Source organism: Amblyraja radiata, chromosome 1 (assembly GCF_010909765.2).
Source record: "Amblyraja radiata isolate CabotCenter1 chromosome 1, sAmbRad1.1.pri, whole genome shotgun sequence".
Lineage (NCBI taxonomy): Eukaryota > Metazoa > Chordata > Chondrichthyes > Rajiformes > Rajidae > Amblyraja > Amblyraja radiata.
In genome coordinates this window covers 31,818,396-31,836,004 of record NC_045956.1, presented here as the reverse complement: position 1 = coordinate 31,836,004, position 17,609 = coordinate 31,818,396, and the positions used below count along the sequence as shown (strand labels likewise).

At 46.7% G+C, this 17,609-nt stretch overlaps 1 protein-coding gene across 8 annotated transcripts in view; it reads left to right on the top strand.

The window, feature by feature from the left end:
- Positions 1-17,609, top strand: part of trim2 (tripartite motif containing 2) — a 131,113-nt gene that overhangs the window by 73,956 nt on the left and 39,548 nt on the right. For all 8 annotated transcript variants that reach the window (XM_033019898.1, XM_033019831.1, XM_033019848.1 and 5 more), the window contains one exon: positions 10,032-10,212. In XM_033019898.1, the coding sequence (XP_032875789.1) occupies positions 10,032-10,212 (181 nt within the window). The remainder of the gene's footprint in view (positions 1-10,031; positions 10,213-17,609) is intronic.

The window sequence follows — 17,609 nt, the reverse complement described above, 5'->3', positions numbered from 1 at the left end:
GAGTCTCAAGGACACCTTACAAAAATTGAGCATGTATAGGAAAAACATGTAAGGGGAATGAAATAAATAGTAGAGACATGACTAGTACACAAAGTAAAGACAGAATTCAATACAAAACACAGCATGAGGCAATTAATGCACAGATGAAAAGGGACGGGGACGTGGGGCTAAGGATAGGCAGAGGTGAAGAGATGGGTCTTGAGGCGGGACTGGAAGATGGGGAGGGACACGGAATTGCGGATCAGTTGGGGGAGGGAGTTCCAGAGCCTGGGAGCTGCCCTGGAGAAGGCTCTGTCCCCAAAACTGCGGAGGTTGGACTTGTGGATGGAGAGGAGACCGGCTGATGAGGATCTGAGGGACCGTGAGGGTTGGTAGGGGGAGAGGAGGTCAGTGAGATATGTGGGGGCCAGATGGTGGAGGGCTTTGTAGGTGAGGACCAGGATTTTGTAGGTGATCCGGTGGGAGATGGGAAGCCAGTGAAGTTTTTTGAGGACTGGAGTGATGTGATGTCAGGATTTGGTGTGGGTGATGAGTCGGGCGGCTGCGTTCTGGACCAGTTGGAGTCGGTTGATGTAGGTGGAGCTGATGCCAAGGAGAAGTGAGTTGCAATAGTCCAGTCGGGAGGAGATGAAGGCATGGATGAGTCTTTCAGCAGCAGGCGGTGTGAGAGAGGGTCTGAGTTTGGCGATGTTGCGGAGATGAAAGAAGGAGGTTTTAATGACATGGCGGATGTGAGGCTCAAGGGAGAGGGTGGAATCAAAGATCACGCCAAGGTTGCGGGCCTGGGGAGATGGGGAGACAGTGGTGCCGTCGATGGTGAGAGTGGGGTTATTGATTTTGCTGAGTGTGGCTTTGGAGCCTATGAGGAGGAATTCTGTCTTATCGCTGTTGAGTTTGAGGAAATTATGTTGCATCCAGGTTTTTATAGCTGACAAACAGGAGTTGATATGGGAGAGGGGGGGGTTGTGGGGGGATTTGGTGCCAAGGTAAATCTGGGTGTCATCAGCGTAACAGTGGAAGTCCAGATTGAAGTGGCGGAGTATCTGACCAAGGGGGAGGATGTAGATGATGAAGAGGAGGGGGCCGAGTACGGAGCCTTGGGGAACGCCTTGAGTGACTGCGGCTGTAGCAGAGGTGTGGTTGTGGAGAGAGATGAAGTGGGATCTGTTGGAAAGGTAGGAACGGAGCCAGCTGAGTGCAGAGCCTTCAATGCCGAGGTCCTTGAGTCTGGTGAGCAGGATGTTATGGTTCACTGTATCGAAGGCTGCGCTCAGGTCGAGGAGGATGAGGATGTTGAGGGAACCAGTGTCAGCAGAGGTGAGGAGGTCGTTGAGGACTTTGAGGAGAGCAGTTTCTGTGCTATGGAGGGGGCGAAAGCCAGATTGGAGGGGTTCAAGTAGGTTATACGCAAGGAGGTGGGAATGAAGTTGCGACGCAACGATACGCTCCAGGGTTTTTGAAAGGAAGGGGAGGTTTGAGATTGGGCGGTAGTTAATGAGAGAGGAGGGATCAAGACCAGGTTTCTTTAAGATTGGTGTAACGGCAGCAGTTTTGAAAGCGGAGGGGACAATTCCTTGGGACAATGAGGAGTTGAAGAGATTAGTGAGGTAGGGGCAGAGAACGGGGAGGCAGGACTTCAACAGGGGAGTGGGGAGAGGGTCGAGGGAGCAGGTGGTGGGTTTGGAAGAGCTGATGAGTTTGGAGATTTCAATAGGGGTGACCAGGTCAGACTGGGAGAGGAAGCAGTGTGGAGGAGGGGTAAGGAGGTCAGTGGAGATGTTGAAAGGAGGGGCCGTGGTAGGTGGTGGAGTAGATGCTGGGGAGTCGGGTACAGGGGATAAAGATTGATAGATGGTGCTGATTTTATCAGCGAAAAAGTGGAGGAATGAGTTGCAGAGAACCGGAGTAGAGGTAGGGAGAGTGTTGGCTCGAGGCTTGAGGAGGCTGCCCACTGTGGAGAAGAGGGTTCTGTGGTTTAGGCAGGGATCGGTGAATATGGAGGAGAGGTAGGCAGATTTTGCAGCAATGAGGGCATCTTTGTAGTCAGTGAGGTGGAGTTTGTAAGCTTCAAGGTGGACTGTGAGAGATGATTTCTTCACTGCCTGCTGCACCTGCATGCCTACTTTCAATGACTGGTGTACCATGACACCCAGGTCTCGCTGCATCTCCCCTTTTCCTAGTCGGCCACCATTTAGATAATAGTCTGCTTTCCTGTTTTTGCCACCAAAATGGATAACCTCACATTTATCCACATTATACTGCATCTGCCATACATTTGCCCACTCACCCAACCTATCCAAGTCACCTTGCAGCCTCCTAGCATCCTCCTCACGGCTAACACTGCCCCCCAGGTTAGTGTCATCCGCAAACTTGGAGATATTGCCTTCAATTCCCTCATCCAGATCATTAATATATATTGTAAATAGCTGGGGTCCCAGCACTGAGCCTTGCGGTACCCCACTAGTCACTGCCTGCCATTGTGAAAAGGACCCGTTTACTCCTACTCTTTGCTTCCTGTTTGCCAGCCAGTTCTCTATCCACATCAATACTGAACCCCCAATACCGTGTGCTTTAAGTTTGTATACTAATCTCTTATGTGGGACCTTGTCGAAAGCCTTCTGGAAGTCCAGATACACCACATCCACTGGTTCTCCCTTATCCACGCTACTAGTTACATCCTCGAAAAATTCTATAAGATTCGTCAGACATGATTTACCTTTCATAAATCCATGCTGACTTTGTCCAATGATTTCACCACTTTCCAAATGTGCTGCTATCCCATCTTTAATAACTGACTCTAGTAGTTTCCCCACTACCGATGTTAGACTAACTGGTCTGTAATTCCCCGTTTTCTCTCTCCTCCCTCTAAGATAAGATGTATATTCAGTTGGATAGACAGGGATTGTCAACATGTTGATTAGGGAAAGTCGGCAGGGTTTTGAACATGGGAGATAGTCACATGAATATGAGTTTTTAAAGAAGTAACCAAAAACATTGATGAATGCAGAGCCATAGGTTTTCTATAGGCATTTCAGCAAGGCATTTGATAAGGTTCCACAAGGTAGGCTCCTTGGAAAGGTTAGATTGCATGGGATCCAGGGAGAACCAGCAGAGTAGATAGGAAATTCATTGGGCTTCATGAAAGGAAGCAGAGGGTCATGGTGAAGGTTGTTTATCAGACTGGAAGCTTGCGACTAGTATTGTGCCTTAGGGTTTGGTGTTGGATCCATTGCTATTTGTGATTTATATTAATTATTTGGATGAGAATGTATAAGGCATGATTAGTATGTTTGCAGATGACACTAAAATAGATGATATTGTAAATTGCATGGATTGTTGTCAAAAATTGCAGTGGGATCTTGATCAGTTGGGCAAGTGGGAATGGTTAATGGAGTCCAACTCTGAGGTGTTGCATTTTAGGATGTCAAAACGGGGAAGACCTTCATTCCTTCATTGTGAATGGTCGAGCTGTATGGACTGTTGTAGAGTAGAGGGATCAAAGAATCCCTCATAGTTCCTTGAAAGTGACATCAAAGGTAGATAGTGTTTAAGAAAGAACTGCAGATGCTCGAAAAATCGAAGATAGACAAAAATACAGTAGAAACTCAGCGGGTGAGGCAGCATCTATGGAGAGATGGAATAGCTGACGATTCGGGTCGAAAAGAAGGGTCTCGACCCGAAACTTCACCAATCCTTCTCTCGGGTTCTCACGGTTCAATAACCTCTCGCTAGGGTTAATTAGCAGTCTTGTTGTGCATGACCCCTTGGGCAAGAGTGACCATAATATGGTGGTGTTCTTCATTAGGATGGAGAGTGACATAATTAATTCAGAAACAAGGGTTCTGAACTTAAAGAAAGGTAACTTTGAGGGTATGAGAAGTGAATTGGCCAAGATAGACTGGCTATTGATTCTTAAAGGGTTGACGGTGGATGTGCAATGGAAGGCATTTAAAGACTGCATGGATGAACTACAACAATTGTTCATCCTAGTTTGGCAAATGAATAAATCAGGAAAGGTAGTGCATTCGTGGATAACAAGGGAAATCAGGGTTGGTATCAAATCAAAAGATGAAGCATACAAATTAGCAGCCTACCAGAGGACTGGGAGAAATTCAGTCCAGCAGAGGAGGACAAAGGGCTTAATTAGGAAAGAGAAAATAGATTATGAAAGAAAACTGGCAGGGAACATAAAAACTGACTGCAAAAGGTTTTATAGATATGTGAAGAGAAAAAGATTTGTTAAAACAAATGTAGGTCCCTTGCAGTCAGAAACAGGTGAATTGATCATGGGGAACAAAGACATGGCAGACCAATTGAATAACTATTTTGGTTCTGTCTTCACTAAGGAAGACATAAATAATCTGCCGGAAATAGCAGGGGACTGGGGGTTAAATGAGATGGAGGAACTGAGTGAAATCCAGGTTAGCCGGGAAGTGGTGTTAGGTAAATTGAATGGATTAAAAGCCGATAAATCCCCAGGGCCAGATAGGCTGCATCCCAGAGTACTTAAGGAAGTAACCCCAGAAATAGTGGATGCATTAGTGATAATTTTTCAAAACTCTTTGGATTCTGCAGTAGTTCCTGAGGATTGGAGGGTAGCTAATGTAACCCCACTTTTTAAAAAGGGAGGGAGAGAGAAAACGGGAAATTACAGACCAGTTAGTCTAACATTGGTAGAGGGGAAACTGCTAGAGTCAGTTATTAAATTAGAATTAGAATTTCGTGCCTGCAGTCATACATACAATAATACAATAATAAACAACAATAAACACAAATTAACATCCACCACAGTGAGTCCTCCAAGCACCTCCTCACTGTGGTGGAGGCAAAAATCTTAGGGCTGCAGTTTCTTCCCTCCTCTTCTCCCTCTGCGCTGAGGCGATACCCCACCGGGCGATGGTACAAACAGTCCCGCGGCTCACCGAACCCCGCAAACGGGCCGGCTCAAACACCGCGGCCCGGGGTGGTCGAAGCTGCCGCCCTCCAGTCCAGCAGACACAGCTGAACCCCGGACTCAGGTCACCGCCGCCAGAACGCCGTCCCAGACACCGGAGCACCGTTCCAGCCCCGAGCCGGATCGCCCTCACGTGAGTGCCATTCCTCCCTCGAGCTGGGCCGCTCCGACGGGAGCGCCATACCACCCTCGAGCTGGGCCGCTCCAACGGGAGCGCCGTACCTCCCTCGGGCTGGGCCCGCCCCAACGGGAGCGCCATTCCACCCTCGGGCTGGGCCGCCCCGACGGGAGTGCCACAGCCCCTCACGGGAGAGTCTCAGCCCCGAGCCGGACCGCCCTCACGGGAGCGAGCCCAGGGCAAGATGGGCTAGCAGCATATTTGGAAAGTGGTGAAATCATTGGACAAAGTCAGCATGGATTTATGAAAGGTAAATCATGTCTGACGAATCTTATACAATTTTTCGAGGATGTAACTAGTAGAGTGGATAAGGGAGAACCAGTGGATGTGTTATATCTGGACTTTCAGAAGGCTTTCTACAAGGTCCCACATAAGAGATTACTATACAAACTTAAAGCACACGGTATTGGGGGTTCAGTATTGATGTGGATAGAGAACTGGCTGGCAGACAGGAAGCAAAGAGTAGGAGTAAACGGGTCCTTTTCAGAATGGCAGGCAGTGACTAGTGGGGTACTGCAAGGCTCAATGCTGGGACCCCAGCTATTTACAATATATATTAATGATTTGGACGAGGGAATTGAATGCAACATCTCCACGTTTGCGGATGACACGAAGCTGGGGGGGCAGTGTTAGCCGTGAGGAGGATGCTAGGAGGCTGCAAGGTGACTTGGATAGGTTGGGTGAGTGGGCAAATGTATGGCAGATGCAGTATAATGTGGATAAATGTGAGGTTATCCACTTTGGTGGCAAAAACAGGAAAGTAGACTATTATCTGAATACAATACAATACAATACAATACAATTCAATTTATTGTCATTTGGACCCCTTGAGGTCCAAACGAAATGCCGTTTCTGCAGCCATACATTACAAACAAATAGACCCAAGACACAACACAGTTTACATAAACATCCATCACATTGCTGTGATGGAAGGCCAAAAAAACTTATCTCTCCACTGCACTCCCCCACCCCGATGTCAGAGTCAAAGTCAAAGCCCCCGGCGGGCGATGGCGATTGTCCCGTGGCCATTAAAGCCACGCCGGGTGATGCAAGGGCGCACACCGGGTTCTTGATGTTAGAGCCCCCGGCGCGTGCTCGCAGTCCCGCAGCCATTCCAAGCCGCGCGGGGCGGTGATGTAAGGCCCCGCTCCAGGAGCTCTTCAACCCCGCAACTCGGCCGGGAGAAGTCGCCGTTGCGGGAGCCCCGAAAAGCGGACTCCCTCCAGGGACCCGCGGGCTCCCGGTGTCACTGTCCGCCAAACCCGCAGTTGCAGCCACCGAATCTCCGGGGGTCGGGTCGCAGCAGCGTCCACCACAGCTCCACCCGCTCTGGACTCGGCCAGCTCCGCGACGGTGAGGTGAGTAGTCGGCACCACAGCCCCCAGTCTTCCTGTTGGAGGCCGCTCCTCGTTGCAGCCCCAACGACAACGGAGACCCGACAAAGAAAAGGTCGGGTCTCCCGTGCAGGGAGAGATTTAAAAGTTACCCCCTCCCCCCCCACACCACCCCCACCCCCCCCACACACATACCCCAACAAAAAATAACAAAAACTACATAAAAACATGGACATAAAATAATAAAAACGCAGACGGACTGCAGAGGCCGCTGCTGACGAAAGTCGCGCCGCCCATTCAACACAAACTAGGGACAACTTACAATTTCCTTGGTGAAATTGGCCGATTAGGAAAAGGGGAGATGCAACGAGACCTGGGTGTCATGGTACACCAGTCATTGAAAGTAGGCATGCATGGGCAGCAGGCAGTGACGAAAGCGAATGGTATGTTAGCATTCATAGCAAAAGGATTTGAGTATAGGAGCAGGGAGGTTCTACTGCAGTTGTACAGGGTCTTGGTGAGACCACACCTGGAATATTGCGTACAGTTTTAATCTGAGGAAAGACATTCTTGCCATAGAGGGAGTACAGAGAAGGTTCACCAGACTGATTCCTGGGATGTCAGGACTTTCATATGAAGAAAAACTGGATAGACTCGGCTTGTACTCGCTAAAATGTAGAAGATTGAGGGGGGATCTTATAGAAACTTACAAATTTTTTAAGGGGTTGGACAGACTAGATGCAGGAAGATTGTTCCCGATTTTGGGGAAGTCCAGAACAAGGGGTCACAGTTTAAGGATAAGGGGGAAATCTTTTAGGACAGAGATAAGAAAAACATTTTTCACCCAGAGAATCTCTGGAATTCACTGCCACAGAAAGTAGTTGAGGCCAGTTCATTGGCTATATTTAAGAGGGAGTTAGATGTGGCCCTTGTGGCTAAAGGGATCAGGGGGTATGGAGAGAAGGCAGGTACAGGATACTGAGTTGGATGATCAGCCATGATCATATTCAATGGCGGTGCAGGCTCAAGGGGCTGAATGGCCTACTCCTGCACCTATTTTCTATGTTTCTATGTTTCTCCATGGATGCTGCCTCACCCGCTGAGTTCCTCCAGCATTTTTGTCTACCTTGAAAGGTAGATAGGTCAAGAAGGCTTTTGGCACATTGGCTTTCATCAGTCAGGTTATTGAGTATAGAAGTTGGGATGTTATGTTACAGTTGTACGAGAGGTTGATGAGGCTACATTTGGAGTGTTGTGTTTAGCTTTGGTCACCCTGCTATAGGAAAGATGTTGTTAAGCTGGAAAGAGTGCAGAGAAGATTTACAAGGATGTTGCCAGGCCATCAGGGCCTTGGGAGTGTTGGGCAGGCTAAGATTTTATTCCTTGGTGCGCAGGAGGATGAGGGTTAATATTATAGAGGTGAAGAAAATCATGAGAGGAATAGATAAGGTAGATGCACTGTATTTTACCTAGAGTAGGGGAATCAAGAACCAGAGGTCATAGATTTAAGGTGAGAGGGAAATTATTTCATAGGAACCTAAGTGGCAACCTTATCACACAGCCGGTGATGGGTATATGGAACGAGTTGCCAGAGGAGGTAGTTGAGGTATATTATATAACAACCTTTAAAAGACATTGGACAGGTGTAGATGAAGCATCTTGGTTGGGACTGGGCAAGTAGGGCCAAGGGGCCTGTTTCTTTGCTGTATGTCTCTGACATTCATTTCCAATTGGCATTTTCGCTCTTTTAGGAGAAACAAAAACAGTGAGATAAATTCAGATAAGGAATTATTTTTGCTGAATTAAAATGTGTAATAAAGGAGGAGTAATCTTATGGACTTAAAAGGGGTAGTTGAATGAAGCTGATAAGGAAAAAATAAAATGAACCGTCTCCCCATCATTCCACAAATATACCTCTTCACTGTGTCGAACATTAATGCAAACTCTTGTCTGTACTGCAACAATTTTTATGAATCATAAATGCATCATAAAACTGAAATAACAATGCAATGGTCATGGTCATAAGTGATAGGAGAAGAATTAGGCCATATGGCACATCGTCTACTCCATCATTCTTTAATGGCTGATCTATCTCTCCCTCCTAAACCATTTTCCTGCCCATTCCCCGTAACCCCTGTCACCCATACTAATCAAGGCACTATCCCTGCCTGAAAAATAGCAATTGACTTGGCCTCCGCAGCCTTCTGTGGCAATGAATTCCACAGATTCACCGCCTTCTGACTAAAGCAATTCCGCCTCATCAACTTCCGAATGTAACGTCCTTTAATTCCGAGGCAATGACCTTTGGTCCTTGACACTCCCACTAGTGGAAACATTACGATTTTTGTTAGTTATCTGCAGTCCAGATTATTCATTTGGGTTCTCTCATCAGCAGGAGATTTTGAGGCACAGTGTAACAGGAGGGTTTCCAGCCTGTCTGAATGTGTCCCCCCACCCCCACCCCCCCCCCCCCCCCCCCCCTCCCTCAGTAAGCTGGCCTGTATTGGATATTCACAACTGTAGTATTGATCTTTTTTTAATGTATGGAGTCTGTGAGATAACAACTACAGATGATTGATAGGATACCCATTGTAATAGAATCCACCAATAGCCTTAGAACTCCCAACTTTGCTGCACTAATATTTCCCAGAATTTACAATCCCAGTTCTGAAAACTATTGGGTAAACTCTTATTTCTTCCATTCAATGTTATGCATCTAATTTTCCAAATTGCCTTGAACTGCTATTTTCCCCATTATTGCTTCTGAAGCATTATATTAAAATTTGGATATGTTCAATTTGCATTTTTCTGTTTTAGTACTTTGCCTGTTTTTGCATTTTCTTTCCAAACTATTATTTTTCACACATTTTCTTTTTATTTCACTCTCTTCTTGCGATTTAATTGGTTTAAATTCTTTCATTGTATTTTTACACTTATGTGGCAAAACTGCTATGTTTATATTATATCAAGATTGGCGGCACGGTGGCGCAGCGGTAGAGTTGCTGCCTTACAGCGCCTGTCTTCGGCTGCTGTCCGTACGGGGTTTGAACGTTCTCCCTGTGACCTGCGTGGGTTTTCTCCGGGTGTTTTCTCCGGGTGTTCCCCATACTCTACCCATACAGCTGAAGACATACAGCTTTGTTGGTTAATTAGCCTGATAAAATTGTAAATTGTTCCCGGTATGCTTTAAGGGCCTGTCCCACTTGGGCGCCTTTTGCGCGTCATTTACGCGACATCATTTATGCATCACGACGCGAGCATGCCGTGCATTACGCATGCATAGCACGTAGGCAGTGACGCGTGGTAGCACGCGGCGCCCCAGGATTTTGGGATTCTCAAAATCCTCGCGCGCCACCTGCGTGATGCGCAAATGACGCCCAAGTGGGACAGGCCCTTTAATGTGCGGGGATCGCTGGTCAGTGGGCCGAAGGGCCGGTTAAGCGAAATTGAGCTAAATTAACTAAGCTAAATTGCAGATTATTTGCACTTTATTCCATGAACATATTTGCACAAACTAGCCTGCGAAGTGGTGTGGAAAAATAAACTTTGAATCTCTTTTTCACAGGATGCCTGAATTGGACTCTGCTCTAGGTTCCCTGTCTGAAATCTTGCAAGATTTAACAAATGAGAAAGTAAGCATTGAAGAAGAGATTCACACAACATTCAGCGATCTCCAAAAAACCTTAAATGTACGAAAGAGTGTTCTGCTCATGGAACTGGAGGTCACATATGGTGTTAAACAAAAAGTAAGATGAGTTTATTTTTTGCCATATCATGGTTGTGTAGCTTACCAAAGAATTATAACTACTTTAAGTAGAATTGGTCACCAGTAATATTTCAGTAAAAACAGAAAATACTGAAACTGCAAGTTGGGGAACACCTTTTGAAAGGAAACATTTTGCTTTTGTTGAGGGCAAATGGCTATGAGGAGAGACTATTTAGAATTGGCAAGGTTTCGGATCGAGACCCTTCTTCAGTCTGAAGAAAGGTCTCGACCCGAAACGTCACCAATTCCTTCTCTCCAGAGATGCTGCATCACCTGCTATTACTCCAGCATTTTGTGTCTACCTGCTCCATTTATGTTCTCTATTTGCTCCCCTGATTGCTTTCTTAAGTGTACTCCTACACTTATACTCATGGAAGAATTCGCTTGATCCCCACTTGCCTCCCTTGTCCTGACCAGAGACCCAACATCAAGGGTCAAGAGTGTTTTATTGTCCAAAGTACCAAAACAGAATAGTGAAATTCTTACTTGCAGAAGTACAACAGATATGTAAACATAAGAGAGACACAAAATGCTGGAGAAACTCAGCAGGAGGGGCAACATCTCTGGAGAGAAGGAACAGATGACATTTTGGATCGAGACCCTTCAGACTGATGTCAGGGGAGAGGGAGACACATAGATAAGGATGTCTTAGGTGTGAAACCAGGACAAAGGGGATGTACGTCAAGGAAAATGTATATTTGATCATTGTTAGCTGGGAGAAGGTAAAGGCAAAGCAAACAGAGATAAAATGTAGTCGGGACAGTCAGACTGGTCGGAGAACTGGGAAGTGGCAGGGATGGAGAGAGAGGGAAAGCATGGGTTATGTGAGGCTAGAAAAGTCAATGTTCATACCGCTGGGGTGTAAGCTGCCCAAGCGAAATATGAGGTTCGGTTCCTTCAATTTGTGCTAGGCCTCACTCTGACAATGGAGGAGGCCCAGGACAGAAAGGTTAGTGTGGGAATGGGTGGAGGAGTTAGTGTTTAGCAACCGGGAGATCAGGTAGGTTTAAGTGGACTGAGCAGAGGTGTTCAGTGAAACGATCGCCGAACCTGCGCTTGGTATCACCGATATATAGTAGCAATGTTACAAAATTTTGAGATTTAAAAAATCAAGTGCAATTATCCCATCAGATAAAGCACTAAAATAAGTTTAATTTGACACCTAATTCACTTTCATATCTTCAATATTAAAAAAGTTATGGCCATTTTCATACTCGGAAATTAGCATCTTGTTCCCTATTGATTTTCCATTGACTTAACAGAAAAGCTGTGATCGAGGACAGTGAAATGGCCATAACTTTCTTAAAAATTAAGTGAACTGAAAGAAATTTTCAGTTATTATAGATTGAAGCATTCTGAAACAAATATGAAACAATCTTACTTGGATGACCTGAAATTAAAGCATATAATTAGTTAGTTACCCAATTGTAGCTAATTCCAAACTTCAATTACTAGATCTAATTACTAGATAAAATACATTTACGTTTGTGGTTGTAACGTGACAAAATGTGGAAAAGTTCAAGGGGTATGAATACTTTTGCAAGCCACTGTATGTGAGGTAAGGGAAACAGTAGAGTAGCTATGGAAACTATGAGATTCAAAGAAGAGGAAGTACTGACACTTTTGAAAAATATAAAAGTGGATAAGTCTCCAGGCCCAGACAGGATATTCCCTAGGACATTGAGGGAAGTTAGTGTAGAAATAGCAGGGGCTATGACAGAAATATTTTAAATGTAATTAGTGCTGGAGGATTGGCGTACTGCGCATGTTGTTCCATTGTTTAAAAAGGATTCTAAGAGTAAACCTAGCAATTATAGACCTGTTAGTTTGACGTCAGTGGTGGGCAAATTAATGGAAAGGGTGCTTAGAGATAATATATATAAGCATCTGGATAAACAGGGTCTGATTAGGAACAGTCAACATGGATTTGTGCCTGGAAGGTCATGTTTGACTAATCTTCTTGAATTTTTTGAAGAGGTTACTCGGGAAATTGATGAGGGTAAAGCAGTGGATGTTGTGTATATGGACTTCAGTAAGGCCTTTGACAAGGTTCCTCAAGGAAGGTTGGTTAAGAAGGTTCAATTGTTGGGTATTAATGGTGGAGTAGCAAGATGGATTCAACAGTGGCTGAATGGGAGATGCCAGAGAGTAATGGTGGATGGCTGTTTGTCAGGTTGGAGGCCAGTGACTAGTGGGGTGTCACAGGGATCTGTGTTGGGTCCACTGTTGTTTGTCATGTACATCAATGATCTGGATGATGGTGTGGTAAATTGGATTAGTAAGTATGCAGACGATACTAATATAGGTGGTGTTGTGGATAATGAAGTAGATTTTCAAAGTCTACAGAGAGATTTAGGCCATTTGGAAGAGTGGGTTGAAAGATGGCAGATGGAGTTTAATGCTGATAAGTGTAAGGTGCTACATCTTGGCAGGACAAATCAAAATAGGACGTACATGGTAAATGGTAGTGAATTGAGGAATGCAGTTGAACAGAGGGATCTAGGAATAACTGTGCACAGTTCCCTGAAGGTGGAATCTCATGTAGACAGGGTGGTAAATAAAGCTTTTGGTGTGCTGGCCTTTATAAATCAGAGCATTGAGTATAGAAGTTGGGATGTAATGTTAAAATTGTACAAGGCATTGGTGAGGCCAATTCTGGAGTATGGTGTACAATTTTGGTCGCCTAATTATAGGAAGGATGTCAACAAAATAGAGAGAGTACAGAGGAGATTTACTGGAATGTTGCCTGGGTTTCAGCAATTAAGTTACAGAGAAAGGTTGAACAAGTTAGGTCTTTATTCTTTGGAGCGCAGAAGGTTAAGGGAGGACTTGATAGTCTTTAAAATGATGAGAGGGATAGACAGAGTTGACGTGGATAAGCTTTTCCCACAGAGTAGGGAAGATTCAAACAAGAGGACATGACTTGAGAATTAAGGGACAGATGTTTAGGGGTAACATGAGGGGGCACTTCTTTACTCAGAGAGTGGTAGCTGTGTGGAATGAGCTTCCAGTGGAGGTGGTGGAGGCAGGTTTGATATTATCATTTAAAAATAAATTGGATAGTTATATGGACGGGAAAGGAATGGGGGGTTATGGTCTGAGTGCAGGTAGGTGGGACTAGGGGAGAATAAGTGTTCGGCACGGACTAGAAGGGCCGAGATGGCCTGTTTCCGTGCTGTAATTGTTATATGGTTATGTCCAACACAGTCGGGGGGTAATTTACAGAAGCCAATTAACTTATAAACCTACAAGTCTTTGGACTGTTGGAGGAATCTGTATCACTTGAAGAAAAAGAACACGGTCACAGGGAGAACATCCAAACCATGCACAGACAGTGCCGGTAGTCAGCATCGAACCGTGGTCTCTGGCGCGGTGAGGCAGCAGAGCAACCACTGTGCCTCTGTTACTCTGCTCTGCCTCCCAGCAGGAAACCTATTGCTGATCTTTGCTGGAGTACTCGTTTAATGTATGCCGCCAAAGAAAGCACTTTGATTAACCTTGACTCACAATGTTAAAAGAAAATATTTCAGAGAGATGACCAGTAATTGAAGTGCAGACACTAAAGAATTTGCAGCTCACTCTTAAATGTGAGAATGACAGGAAAGGTAGCTAGCAGCAATCAACCATGGACGATTTGAGAAATCAGGCGCTGGTCAGGAAAAAGAGGAATGCCTGGGTCAGGTAGAACTAGCTAGAATCCTTGGGGGAAATTGAGGAGCATAGGAAGGCAGCGTACAACCCAGCGGTATGAATATTGATTTCTCTAAGCAACCCTTGCTTTCCCTCTCTGTACCGCCCCTCCCCCACCCTAGTTCTCCGACAGGTTTCACTGCCCTCATGATTAATTATACTGATTGGATGCTTCGTTGTCCACTTCCCCTCAGCCAACAATGACTTCTGCATTTCCTTGATCAGCGTCGGCTTTGATCTGTCGTTTTCACACCTTACCCTTCCATATCTCTAGAATCCCTCTCCCCAGATTCTCAGTTTGAAGAAGGGTCTTGACCAGAAACGTCACCCATTCCTTCTCTCCAGAGATGCTGCCTGTCCCGCGAGTTACTCCATGGTAAGAAGGAAGACAGGAGGGGGAAAAAGGGGGTAGGAGATAGCTCTGGAAAATAGTTTAGGGAGAATCCAGAGATTTTAAGTATATTAAAGCAAAAGGGGCAAAAAATGAATTGGAATGTCGAGGATAGTGCACTGTTGAGGGGTTGCCGAATATACGAAGGTAGATAAATCTCTGGGGCCAGATCAGGATCTGTCCCCCTCCCATTCTGGGACCTCCCTCCGTCCTCCATGGGACCTCCCATCCCTCTACGACATTACCCAACCTCCTCTGTGTGTTCGCCTCACTCCCCTTCATGGAATCTCCCTCCCTCCCCTCTTTGGTATCTCACTACCCCCCCCCCACCCCCCGTCCTCCTCCCCTCACTCTGTATGGGATCTTAACCGCGCGCCCCCCCCCCCCCCCCCCCCCCACTTTATGGGATATCATCCCACCCACCCTTTAATCATATGATGTAGGAGTAGAACAGGGAAATGTAGGAGGGGCGGGACAGTGGTGCTGCGGTAGAGATGCTGCCTCACAGCGCCAGAGACCCGGGTTCCATCCTGAGTACGGGTGCAGTTTGTACGTTCTCCCCTGACCTGCGTGTGCTATCTCCGGGTGCCACGGTTTGTACAGGGCCCCAGTGAGACCACACCTGGAGTATTATGTGCAGTTTTGGTCTCCGAATTTGAGGAAGAACATTCTTGCTATTGAGGGAGTGCAGCGTAGGTTCACCAGGTTAATTCCCAGGATGGTGAGACTCATATGCTGAGAGAATGGAGCGGCAGGGCTTGTACACTCTGGAATTTAGAAGGATGAGAGGATATCTTATTGAAACATATAAGATTATTAAGGACACGCTAGAGCAGGAAACATGTTCCCGATGTTGGGGGAGTCCTGAACCAGTTAAAATGCAGTCACAGTTTAAGAATAATGGGTGAGCCATTTGGAACGGAGATGAGGAAACACTTTTTCACACAGAGGGTTGTGAGTCTGTGGAATTCTCTGCCTCAGAGGCGGAGGCCGGTTCTCTGGATTATTTCAAGAGAGCTAGATAGGGCTCTCAAAGATGGCGGAGTCAGGCAATATGGGGAGAAGGCAGGAACGGGCTACTGATTGTGTTTGATCAGTCATTTAAGGATCAATCTGGCATTCTATGTGCAGTATGGAGCCACAGGATGGTGAATTGTTAAATAAATATTTCTCATCTGTGTTTACCACGGAGAAAGTTGACTGTGTGGAGTTTGCACATATTCCCTGTGACATGAGTTTCCTCTGGGTGCTTTGGTTTCCTCCCACATCTCAACCACCCAGCAACAGATTGTTCCAGCTGCTACGGTCAGGCAAACGCCTCCGTTGCCATGCTGTTAACTCAGCGGGTGTGTCAGCATCTCTAGACAGAAGGAATAGGTGACGTTTCGGGTTGAGACCCTTCTTTAGACTGATGTCGGGGGGAGGGGGGGCGGGAAAAAGAAAGGAAGAGGCGGAGACAGTAGACTGTGGGAGAGCTGGGGAGGGGAGGGGAAGGAGGGAGAAAGCAGGGACTACCTGAAATTGGAGGTCAATGTTCATACTGCTGGGGTGTAAACTATCTAAGTGAAATATGAGGTGCTGTTCCTCCAATTTACGCTGGGCCTCACTCTGACAATGGAGGAGGCCCAGGACAGAAAGGTCAGATTCGGAATGGGAGGAGGAGTTGAAGTGCTGAGCCACCGGGAGATCAGGTTGGTTATTGCGAACTGAGTGGAGGTGTTGGGCAAAGCGATTGCCAAGCTTGCGCTTGGTCTCGCCGATGTAGAGACGTTGACACCTGGAACAGCGGATACAATAGATGAGGTTGGAGGATGTGCAGGTGAACCTCTGCCGCACCTGGAAAGACTGCTTGGGTCCTTGGATGGAGTCGAGGGGGAAGGTAAAGTGACAAGTGTAGCATTTCCTGCTGTTGCAAGGGAAAGTACCAAGGGAGGGGGTGGTTTGGGTGGGAAGGGACAAATTGACCAGGGAGTTACGGAGGGAACGGTCTCCGCAGAAAGCAGAAAGGGGAGGAGATGGGAAGATGTGGACAGTGGTGGAATCTCGTTGGAGGTGGCGAAAATGTTGGGGGATTATATGTTGTATGTGACGGCTGGTGGGGGCTGGTGGAAGGTGACTGCCCTTGTTACGAGCAGGGGGGTGGGGAGTGAGAGCAGAGCTACGGGATATAGAGGAGACCCTGGTGAGAACCTCATCTATAGTCGAAGAGGGGAACCCCTGCTCCCTAAAGAATGAGGAAATCTCCGATGCCCTGGTGTGGAACACCTCATCCTGGGTGCAGATGCGGCTTAGACGGAGGAATTGGCAGTAGGGGATGGAGTCCTTACAGGAAGCAGGGTGGGAAGAAGAGTAGTCTAGATAGCCATGGGAGTCAGTGGGTTTGTAATAGATTCCTCCATTGCTGGTTGTTCAGGTTTAACATAACTATTTATTTATTTTGCCTTTATTTATGGATGTCAGGATCCCAGTGCTTTATTCACCCGTTTACTGCACGATACAACTTTATTTATCCTGGTCTGCCAACAGTTCAAAGATACAGTTATAAGGCATTGAAAGTGTCATTGTGCATTATAATAATAATGAAATTAAAGTGACCAGTTATTGCACAGTACAGGTGCACAACCTTTTATCCGACGATCCAAATAACGAAAACCTCCGAATAGCGGCCATTTTTTCGGTCCTTGAAAAAAGGTCCTTGAAAACGTTCACCGAGGGCGGCCCGCAGAGGTGACAGCGGAACCTCCGGTCGGTCCTCGAAGAAAGGGGAACTAAATCCTCATTCATAAAAGAGACGGTGAGGGTACATTGCGCGGGAGAGTAGGAATCCCAAGACAAAGTTGAATGAGCGTTCACCGAGGGCGGCCCGCAGAGGTGACAGCGGAACCTCCGGTCGGTCCTCGAAGAAAGGGGAACTAAATCCCCATTCATAAAAGAGACGGTGAGGGTACATTGCGCGGGAGAGTAGGAATCCCAAGACAAAGTTGAATGAGCGTTCACCGAGGGCGGCCCGCAGAGGTGACAGCGGAACCTCCGGTCGGTCCTCGAAGAAAGGGGAACTAAATCCCCATTCATAAAAGAGACGGTGAGGGTACATTGCGCGGGAGAGTAGGAATCCCAAGACAAAGTTGAATGAGCGTTCACCGAGGGCGGCCCGCAGAGGTGACAGCGGAACCTCCGGTCGGTCCTCGAAGAAAGGGGAACTAAATCCCCATTCATAAAAGAGACGGTGAGGGTACATTGCGCGGGAGGGTATATCGCCTACCTGGAAGAAACCGGACATTTTTTCCAGGATGTCG